Source organism: Paramisgurnus dabryanus, chromosome 1 (assembly GCF_030506205.2).
Source record: "Paramisgurnus dabryanus chromosome 1, PD_genome_1.1, whole genome shotgun sequence".
NCBI classification, from domain to species: Eukaryota; Metazoa; Chordata; class Actinopteri; order Cypriniformes; family Cobitidae; genus Paramisgurnus; species Paramisgurnus dabryanus.
This window is the reverse complement of record NC_133337.1, coordinates 43,363,933-43,375,344: the sequence shown is the minus strand read 5'-3', so window position 1 is coordinate 43,375,344 and position 11,412 is coordinate 43,363,933. Positions and strand designations below refer to the sequence as shown.

General features: G+C 38.5%; 1 protein-coding gene across 1 annotated transcript in view; it reads left to right on the top strand.

Annotated features, from left to right (window-relative positions):
• Nucleotides 1-422: 422 nt before the first annotated feature.
• The window catches only part of cdh10b (cadherin 10, type 2b (T2-cadherin)), a 70,625-nt gene continuing 59,635 nt past the window's right edge, over nt 423-11,412 (top strand). Inside the window, exons 1-2 of the mRNA XM_065262559.2 lie at nt 423-645; nt 7,049-7,381. Coding sequence (XP_065118631.2) covers nt 7,184-7,381 — 198 coding nt within the window. The 5' untranslated portion in view covers nt 423-645; nt 7,049-7,183. The remainder of the gene's footprint in view (nt 646-7,048; nt 7,382-11,412) is intronic.

Genomic DNA, 11,412 nt, shown 5'->3' with positions numbered 1-11,412 from the left:
TCCGCCGTCTTTCATCTGCGACAGCCAATCATGAGCTCACACTTAAAGAAAAGTGAAAGAGAGATAAAATGAATTGAACAAACAAAAAAAAAGAAAAAATGAAAATGTAAGGTGACCAAATATAGTTTAAAACAAAGGAGAGAAGACAGGCAGGGGTGAAATGAGAAATGGATATCAAAGGCAGCGGAGAGCCGTCACTCAGGCAGACAGCTGCTTACTCTCTCAAGTAAGCCTGAGGACAATGTTCACTCAAAAACAGAGAGACGGTGACAACCTTATGCTCGTGAGATACACCACTATACACCAAAAAAGCAATGGAAAATTGAAAATGAAGGTATACTCTCTCTCTCACTCTCCCTCTCTCTCTCTCTCGCTCGCTCTCTCTGTCCCTCCCTCTCTGGCTCCGTGGCTCTTGTGCGCCGTCGGTCCTCCGCTCTCTCTCAGACGGATGAGCAGAGTCCGGAAAGAGAGCAGTCACGTACGTAATTCTCCCTCTCGCTCCCCGAATCTAAAGGTTATCGTTACTGTCCCGTTTGGAACGGTTCCCGTGGAGAACATTTTACGCTGGGGGAAATATCTGATTAAAGTGCGCCAGAGTCGGATTTAAAACAACTGATAAAGACGCAGAAGAGGGATAGAAAGAGTGTGAGTAGATGGTTTATTAGTTTCATTTCACAGGTGGCTGAATGGAGAAGCTCACTAAAGACGGCTATGAGATGATTCAGTGTCTTTCTGTGAATGTCTCTCTTTGTGATGTTACCTTTCAAGGACCTTCTGAACTGTGCGTAATGAGGGAGAATGAGCAGTGTGATGATTTTAAAGTGACTGAGATTAATTTACAGAGCATCCTGGGTGGACTTCGAAGTGTTTTTGAGCTGCTGAAATTATTTAAATGTTTTGGTGGTGATATTAGAAGTCATGGTTGTACCTGCGAGAAATCTTCTTGGGTCGGATTGGCAGGTGGTTTGTTGCTGCTTTTATAAAGGTGGATCATATAAAATAAAAAATAATTTCTCAATAAGATTAAAATTAAAACTGCAACTCTATTGTTTCGTCCAGGTATACTGATATTCTGGTAAGGGATGAAGGATGTGATTCAAATCCTTAATGTAACCAAACAGTCTGTGAACTTCAGGCTCTGCTGTATTGCTCGGCTATAATTTGATTTGAATATCACTCTGATATGATTTCTCCAATTATACAAATGCTTTGCTTGATTCTGATAAGCAGATTATTGCCTTGACCTGTGTGTCATTTGGTAGCGGTTTTACTCAGTCCAAAGATAAACTCTCCTTCTCCAGGTGTGTGCGCGTGCATGGGAGAAAGAGATGCTGAAATATTTCATAAATATGTATTGAATTGGACAAGGCAAGAGTCTACCCCACATCTCCTACAGTATCTAGTCACTCACTCACTCTTCACAAACATAAAAGACACACACACACACACACACAGTGTTGCTTTCTTAATACATCTGATGAAGTGAATCTCTATATTGGAGGTCATTAGTGAGCAGTCATTATTGTCCAACACAGATTAACCTCTAAAGTGCCTGTTACATTTCCTCAGCATTTAATGGCTGTTTCTAAATTAGTCGCAGTTATAACATCCCTCCATGCAAAACGATTCACTTGGAAACACACGCGGAAGCTCGTGAACACTGAATCCATCACTGACAACACATGCACCAATAGGCACACATACAGCACATACGCACCCTTATCTAGATAATTACAGACCTTAATAACAGACAATGAGCTTTTTATTTTTGTGCTTTATACTTCACCAATCAAGATCAAGGTCTTATAGATAATGTTTATAGATTTTTGGCTAAAGATGAGTAAGTAATTAATTAGATCTCCTAAAATATCTATATTTTCTCCATTGGGATACAATTGCGAGCAAATTGAGACTAAAAATTTAAGTTCGGCTCTTTGTATTTTTGGGAGAAGGAACATCACATAACTCCTCTTGAGACAAAACAGTCACGAGTGCTTCTTTTGATTTCTTACCAAATTGATCCAAGGCCAAATAATCTGAGCTATGCTATGCACATTCATATAAAACAGCGCTTTTAATTTTATAATGTTACTGTATGACAAGAATTTAAATCAGTTATGATGGTGAAACCTCAGATAAAAATATTAATTTTAGATTGTATGATATTTCAACATGGGTCATTATGTCACATTTCCTAAATCATATCATCATGCATTTTCTTAATGAGTATATTTATCTTGTTTTCAAGTTCAAATATATTAAGAAATACAACAAATTTAAACAAAAATTTCCCACTTTTCCCAATAGTTTTGTCTCAAGGCAAAGCTTTATGCCTATAGATTTTTTTAATAAAGTCTACACTAAAAACAGTATTACGTGATTTTTTATGTTTTTTTTTTTTTTTGTATTTTATGGGCAAAAATACAAATTATACATTTAAGAAAATCTTTAAAGTGCAATAAAAAACGATATATAATTTTAGATGAAGACACATGAGGATATGCATGCACATACACAGGAAAAGGACAGAAAGAGAGATAGAAAGAGAGACTTATACTGTACTGTATTCTCTCAGAGAGAGTTAGCTCCACCAAGTGGCACAAAATTCAATGCTAAGCAGCTATGAAGCTGAATGGTCTTAACCCTTTAAGACCCTAATAAATCCACATGCACACACGCACCTGCTTACATATGTATATCTGCTATACAGATACATACCACTGGCAAAACTCCAGGTAGATATTTATTATAATTTTATTCTCAAGTGATGGATGAGGTCTGTTACCATACAGTACATCTTAAAAACCAACCATACATCCCTATATGACTGCAGCAAAGTCTGTGTTGCCTTGCCAGATTGCTGTCAGATGGTTGTGTAAAATGCATATCAGACTATACTGGGCCAATATTTCAACCGTTAAAACTCTATACAGTCAACATACTTTTTTTTTTGGTACCAGAAGGCAAGTCTGTTGCACGTACTCCTAAGGATCTCCACTTAGGAATGAAGTCCCATTCCTTCAATGCTCCAGGTCTCAAAGATTTCAAGGTCACATAAAACAGAAGCAGAACAAAAAAACTTTCCTCCAGCAATAAGTAAAACAGATGCAGAGAGATGAGCGGCTGTACCCCACATATGGCTCCAGACATTCATCAGAACACAGTCAGGTGTGGACAGAAATAACCCAGATTCCCTAAATGATCCGTGTCTGATATGGTCTAAGGGGGAATATACTAGGGAGCGAGTGGGTGAGCAAGTGAGCAAGAGTGAGAGAGAGAGGTGTTTGGAGGCAGATAGCATGAGTGAACGAGGCCGAGTTGAACTCCGGCAGATGTATTCCCTAAAGACAACGCTGCCCCAGACTGCTTTTATAAATCTCAGGAGAAATACAGCGGTACCTTGCAGACAGGACTACGCCAATTACATAGACTGACTGTCACGGGCCTGTGTTGTGTGTAGCGGTCTGATCCTGCAGACTTGAGCGGTGTATCACTGTCCATCAGGGTGGCAAATTACGAAAATCCTCTTTGCTGAACTTTTGTCATTCGTCCATTGCCACTAGAACAGTGTGAAATGTTTTTCAGTGTCGCGCAGATCAAGAGGTCAGCTGTGGAGAGTTTTCTACCAATTAATTCATAATTATATAGCATTACCCCATTATGCCTCAACTGGCTCGCTTAAATTCACATATACACACTAATTAGATGCCCTTCATAGGACATGTGAGAAGATTCCCTGGTTGCATTTCTCCTCATTCGATTTAAATCACAGATCCTCCCTCTATCCGTCTTACAAACAACTTTATAATGCGCTAATCAAAGTGATACAATGAAGTGACCGTCCTAAACATCTGGCAAAATGTTTGCTCCTTTTGTTCGGTAAGAGGCATTTTAAAAATAAGATACGCTGGACCAATGCTTAACAGGCACGAAGCATCAAAGATTAATATCCAGAATGCTATTAAATCTCAAGGACAGCCTTGAATGATAATTAGAAAATGCAATCATGAGAATCACCACGCATAAATTGGCGTGCACATTTTTGGGTTATTTTTTCCAGAATGTTGTTGATGTGAAGGGGTTAAACTAACAGCGCAAGTGATAACAGGAGAAACAGAAACATATCTGGCTTACTGTCACTCTGTAAACCAAACAATCATCACTAAAATACACAATCTCCTTTCTCGGCAAGTCTCAACACTTCAGTTTGAATGTCTCCACGGATATATAAGCAGTGCCTCGCACTCCATTATTATGTAAAAATCTTGTACGGAGTGTGATTTGATAACGCAGATCTTCGGGCAAATAAAACAAAAGCACCCTAAGGAACAGATTGTCAGTTCTCAAACAGATCGTTTGAGTAGACTTTGCATGGTTGGACAATGAATAAATGCATGGACAACTCCGGTTTCACACTGCTTGCGAAAGCAGTGCATAATATTTCGGCGCCCATGTCAACAATCCCAGGCAGCAGATGACTCTGGGCCGGATCCGCTCTGGATCTGTGCCGAAGTCAACAGCTCTGGCGCTGATCCGGTGCCAATCCGGCCCAGAGTCGTCTGCAAGTTACGGTACATGTCCACTGGTGCTAAACAGGCGTAGGTTAGCAAGGATTTTCAATTCATTCATTTGGAAGGTAAACTTTATGCTTGCTGTGTTGCATCGTGGGTCTGACAGCGGAACAGAAAAAGCGTTAGGAGTAGAACGTCAAAAAGTTTGTATTTGGCCCTTTGAAAGCCCTTTGTTTGGTGCATTGACATATAACCTCCGAGTTCGATTCCGGTCTTTGCTGTCATTTGCCGCTCCCGCTCCCCTATCTCCATCCAACACTTACCTGTCAACTCTCTACTACTATACTATCCAAATAAAGCCATAAAAGCCCCTAAAATATGACTTTAAAAAGTTTGTTAGTTTCTCTACTTTATAGAAATATCAAGGGAAAAATATTGGGCGACAGCCAATCATTGGGAAACGTAGTCAAGTCAAGATTGTTCATATGGAAGACACCTTATCCAAAGCAACTTACTGTGAATTAAATCTATACATGTCTTTATCAGTGTGTGTGCTCTTTTGGGTTCAAGCTCATGACCTTTGCCTTGCACCAGTTTAGTTACACCTGAGACAAAATTGATACAGCTGAGAACTTCAATAAATCGCCTGAGCTTTGAAACAGCTTCTAATAAGACGGATGTCAATCGTGAACAATCTGAACCACCAATCATTTGAGCAGGTTTCATCAATGTTGGAAAAAGTTTGGATAAGCACGCACAAATCTCGATTGTATTTCTCCGTCGTCCATGCTCGCCCTTGTGGCAAGACTGCAGATGCAAGACGTGTCATAGAAACCATTAAATCAATCAACACGGTTGTGGACCATGACACTGGCAGATGGATGTTTATCTGGTTCTGTCGGTCAAGGTCACGGCAGAGACTTGAGCAGATTTTTAAAAGCCAGCTGTTGATTACATGCATCTGCGTGGTCAGTAACGTCAGCGTGACCATCAGGCCGGACCGAAACGTGGGGGGAGCTTTCCATACACAACCTAAGAGTCCCAATCTAAATAAGTGCCAGTGTGTGATTCATACCGGATGGCGAAGTCAAAGCCAGCTCTTGTGAAAAAAACTCATGTTTCATTCATGAAGACCTTCTGACTGTCAAAGTTCTCCCCTACTCGCCAACCCCGATCTGCATTGAAACATCCGTCTAAATGGAAGATTGTAGCACAAAAGACCTCCTCAGCCACGGCTGACAGGATTCATTAGCGCCATTAGCAGAGCCGGCGATTCCAGCGGTAGTCGGCACACTTACGAACGTTGCCTAGTGAATAATTCCTAACTTCTTCCATCTCTCATTAAGTAAATTATTTGATTCGTATTCACAAGATAATGTTCATTTACATGCATAGCTTCAGTCACATCAAACAGAACCAAAGCCCTAATTTGCTCATAGACAAAGAATGGAATCGCTTTGTTCTCTCAGATGGCCCCACTGACACATTGTGTGTTTTATTTCTTTCGTTTTCGCTTTTCCCCTGCCGCCCCTTTCTTTCTTCCCTTTGATTCGGATCGTTAAACAAAAAACGGCGCAACATTATGAATCTGCTCCTCGTTTGCTTGCGAAGCCCCTGGAGATGAGGACCGTAATGAATGCCTGTCAGGCTAACCTGACTCTGTGGCCTTTCCAACAGACTCCTGCAAAATGGGTTCTCGTCAAATGAGGGAGGAAAGATTTATTAGGATTAACTTCCAAAGCCAATAAATTATGCATACACCCTCCAAATTACCTATCAGAACTACTCCTAGAGGACAGACTGTTTCAGCAAGCGGCACTTTTCCTTTTATTACGCGAGTTTGTGCCGGCAAGGTTTACGTAATTAGCATTTCGCGCACACGGGGTTCTCTATTGACTCTTTGACTATCCCTGCGTTCTGGGATCCTCCGGGCAAACCACAAATCTAGATCTAAGCAAGGAAAGCAAATGTTTAAAGATGTTCAGGCTAATAAAGTCCATCAATTAGAGACCACCCAGCGTCTGGGGGCTCTTTACAGAGCTCGGGGTCTGCGCAAATTGCTAGCTACTCTTAATTTTGAGTCACTCAAGCCAAGCGTGCACGTTACGACACTAAAGCTAATCGGCCTGCGCCAAAAAGCCCTGGTGCCTGTCACAGACGCTTAAGAAATGCGACTAGATGCAGACTTGTCGTCAAGTGTGCCACAACTGGAAAGAGTGCCTAGCAGTCACTTTACTGTGCGTGGGTTTGTGTGCGAATGAAACATCTTAGACGTCTTGAGTCTTTCAAATATATGCTGGCCAACACCTTTTGTCTTTGCATCCTTGGCCTTTCTTTTGTGTATGCTATTCAATCAATATTATCGACTCTTTTTCTAGTTAGCCAGAATGAGTTTTGTCAGCTACCATGAATGTATAAAGTGTTGTGCTAATCTGTCCAACTCCACCCCTAAGGCAAACTAGACAAGACAAACTATGCCTTTAATGAAGCTTGCAGTTAATATTGCATCTTAATGTTTTTTCCTCTTTCTTTCACAGGCCTGACACAATTGAAGCAAATTAAGGATAAGATGTCCCATTTTGTCTGTTCCACCATTCAGCAGTATCTTCAACACACAGCTCTGTTCCTTAATTGATTCCTTATCGTGAACTCTCCAGGAGTGATCGGATACAATGCTAATCAATCAACTTACTTTCCTCCTGCTGTTCTGCTTGCCGGGCTGGAGCGGTGCACTGATCCGTCCCGTGCCTGGAATTAGCACGTCGGATCGGGATGGACGGACTCTGCAACGCACTAAACGAGGATGGATGTGGAATAGTTTCTTTCTCTTAGAGGAGTGGACAGGAACAGGAAAGCAGTATGTCGGAAAGGTAATGGCCATTTCTATAAAAAAAAATATTTAGGGCTATTACAAAGGCTGCAAAGAAGTTAATATCCTGATTTATGAAGTATGTTATACATAAAACATATAAAAATTATGATACACACACATCCATATGTTTCACCAAAACAACTTCCACTGCAATTTTTTCGTCAGTACTGTATGTGTTCATTGCCAATCGAATTTGTGACCTTTCGTGTTGCAAGCACCATGCTCGAATTAGTTGCACACCAACATAAAGTGTGAGTAACATGTCTGTTGGACTTCCATTAAAGCAAAATAAGCTTAAAACATGAGCCAAGGGTTAGTTATAAACGTGAATCACAAACATCAAATGAACTCATACCTAGCTGATGATGCTTTTAGCATTAAAACAGATAATGTTTTACGACAAAATCAGTAAAGATGTAAGCTATTAGTATTAATCAATTTGGGGTATATAAAGTGCAATAATAACCCTTAATGACACTGACGGTCTAAAATTGAAATGGTTGCGATTGATTAACTCGGAAGCTTACAACCATGACCTGATAACAAGAACTGTTATGTTCAGGCTTTCAACATGAGTACACAACAAATTCTTAGCTAAAAAAACATTGAAAGGCTCTTCGACAAAGCAAAAAAATGCTCAAGGTTTTTGTAGTTTGGCTAGCACAACACCACGCAAACAAGCAATTGATGGGTGTGGTCATGTGAAGTTTAAAATCCAAAGTCAAATCTGATTTGGTGAAATGTGAGTGGTAAGAGGGGATTCAATTGGTCTTTTGAGACCTGACACATTCGTTATGTAAAGTGTGCAATATTATCTAAAGGATTTTATGTAAAATTAGGGCTTTTTCAACAATTGTAGGAAAAAAATACTGATATGAATGTTGGTCAATATTGCCCAGCCCTATGTAAAATGTTTATTATTAGTATTCAAGTATATGCTAGAGTGTTTGGGGGCTCAGATTGTCATACATGGGGTGAGCGGGGCACAAACTAACGCAGGGTTATTTTTAACGCAGCTACTTTAAATATTTATACAGGGCCAAGCAATCTGTGCTTTTGGTCTTTTTGTTTTACTGTCAGAAGATAATCTCCTGCGAATTTGTGAAAGGTTTTGATGTGTTTTGGTTAAGATATTAAACAAAGAGAGTTTGAAGGGAGGCATGGAAGTAAATTTCTTCATCTTATGTTTTTTTTCTGTGTGTAAATCATCAAATCCAACCTTTTAGACATTTTAATCAATGTCTTGTTAACTAAAACATAACAGCATTTTAAAACACGTCAGCAACTCATAGTAACTGATAGCTGGGATTGAAAACATTTTCACACAGCGGGGTTAGTTGTCACACAGTGTACTGTAACAATTAAACCTCAGGTATACAATGATAATAAAACAATGTAAATACTATTAATAAAAATGAAACCGTTAACACAATATTTTGGAGGAAATAACTCACAATTACATTATTTTTTTGTGCAACCCTTTCAATAAAATCTATATGCATTGATGCATAAAACAATGATGGTTAGATGAAGAATCATGGATGGATGAATCTGTGGATATCTATCTATTATAGGCAGATATATAAACAATATCCACCTTTAGTTTATAGACAGAAGTTTATAAAATTATTTGTATTTAAACAAAATTTTCTAGCAGGTGTTACAACGAACTCTCTGTTTGTTACAATTAACCTCACATATGGGGTAAGTTGTAACTTTTGCACTCCTTTTACTTTCATTGTAATTTTACAATAACGGTAGGTTCCACAAATAAACTTTATGGGCTCTATCATACACCCAATGCGCAACGCAAGTGTCTTTTGCTAATTTCAACCTGGCGCAATGATCATTTTCATGTTTAGTGCCCCCTTGTTGGTTACACTTTATTTTGATAGTCCACTTTAGACATTCTACTAACTATAAATAACTTTGCAACTACATGTCAACTAACTTTCAATAATTTGCAACTATACATCAACTAACTGTCATTAGTGTATTAGTAGACTGTAAAGGTTGGGGTTAGGGAAGAGGTTTGGGTTAGTGGAATAAGTTGACATGCACCTGCAAAGATACTTATAGACAGTTGAATGTCTGTTGAGATTTCATCACAATAAAGTGTTAGTAGATATTAAGCAGACATTCTACTAATTCGCTAAAGAATGGTAGTTGATAAGTAGTTGCAAAGTTACTTATAGTTAGTAAAATGTCTAAAGTGGACTATCGAAATAAAGTGTTACCACGTTGTTTAAATAGCAAATGCATTTGCGCCCAATTTTGCGCCCATGGGCGTTCTGGTCCGAAAACGAGGTGTGTTCAGGCGCATTGTTGGCGAATTGCTATTTTGAGGCAATTAAACTTGGTCTAAAGTCAATGGCGCAATATCTTTTTTGTTATTTAAAGAGCGCGTTAATAATATGCGCCTATAAACAGGACAACAAAGCGGGTTTGCTTATCACATACATGAATGCGCAGCAGTAAAAAAACGCTTTTAAATATGAAAGATAAAAGGATTGAAATGTAAAAGATTATTATTGAGTCTCTTGGACAATGAAGACCGATTAGGAGACGTAAAGAGCAGCTTCACCTTTAAACAAATACATCTGTTTTTAAATGTTTTTTTTTTAATGCTACCCTACGGATTTATTGTATATGATAACTTTGTACCTGTGGATATGACACAACACATTTTTTTAACATTATTCTTAAACTGGGGGTCTTCTTCCTCCGCTTGGATTTTCAGTTTATAAAGTCCGTCATCTAAATAGGGATTAGACATAGCGCCAGCGCAACTGGCTTTTAAAGGGGATGAGAGATAAGTCTCTCATTGGTTTATTGCACGTTACACCCAAAACACACCCATTCCTCATTAGGAAAATATGAGCAACCCATTTCGACAGTGCGCTCGGCGAACAAACCATTTTTACAGTCATTAAATTAGCAAAAGTGGCATCGGTCACGCTCATTTAGGCAGTGCGCCGTGCGCTTTGGACAATGCACTTAGATCGTTACAATAGGGCCCTAAGTGTTCATTTGTATCAGAAATGTTTGTGTTGATTGTGTAAAAAAATGATTAAATTAACTAATTTTTGGAATAATACAGCCGAAGCCAAAAGTTTTTGCCCCGCTCTCCCCTACATAGGGAGGCCAAGAAAAGGTTGGGAACAGGGGCGTCAGTTTGTGTTGAAAAGTGGTGGGGACAAAAGATCAGATGAAAAAACATTACAGCAGGATGGGAAAAATATGGAATAACAGCGTATCAAAAATGGGCATAGTGTCAACAACACAAAAATACTCAGCATAAAACCCTTAACAATGTCGACTGCACATGTAACAGTCCCAGAAACACCAGCTCAACCGAACAGAGCCAAAGCACCATACTGTAGAAAACAGCAGCACGTTAAGTCAATGATTACAATGAAATTCATTATATATGTAAAAGAAAACACACTATAAGCACACAACGCAACATATATGACCCTGGACCACAAAACCAGTTGTACACTACAAAAAATGATTTAAGAAAAAATATTATTTGTATTTTTGTCTTGTTTTCAGTAAAAATATTTAAAAATTCTTAAATTAAGATGCTTTTTTATGCACAAAATCACTTAAATTTGATATTTTTGGTCTAAAAACTAGATTTTTGCTCATCAAGAAAAAGCATCTTAATTTAAGAATTTTAAGATATCTTTACTGAAAACAACACAAAAATACTAATTCTTTTTTTCTTGAAAATCTGCCTTTCTTTGTCTTGTTTTCAGTAGAAATATCTAAAAATTCTTAAATCAAGATGTATTTTCTTGATGAGCAAAATGACGTAAGAAAATAAGTCTAGTTTTTAGACAAAAACAATACAATTTAAGTGAATTTGTGCTTAAAACAAGCAAAAATATCTGCCGATGGGGTGGGAAAATTTTACTTAAATTAAGTGCTTAAGAAAAAAGAAATCTCACCCCATTGACAGATATTTTTGCTTGTTTTAATCACAAATTCACTTTAATTTTGCTCATCAAGAAAAAGCATCTTGAT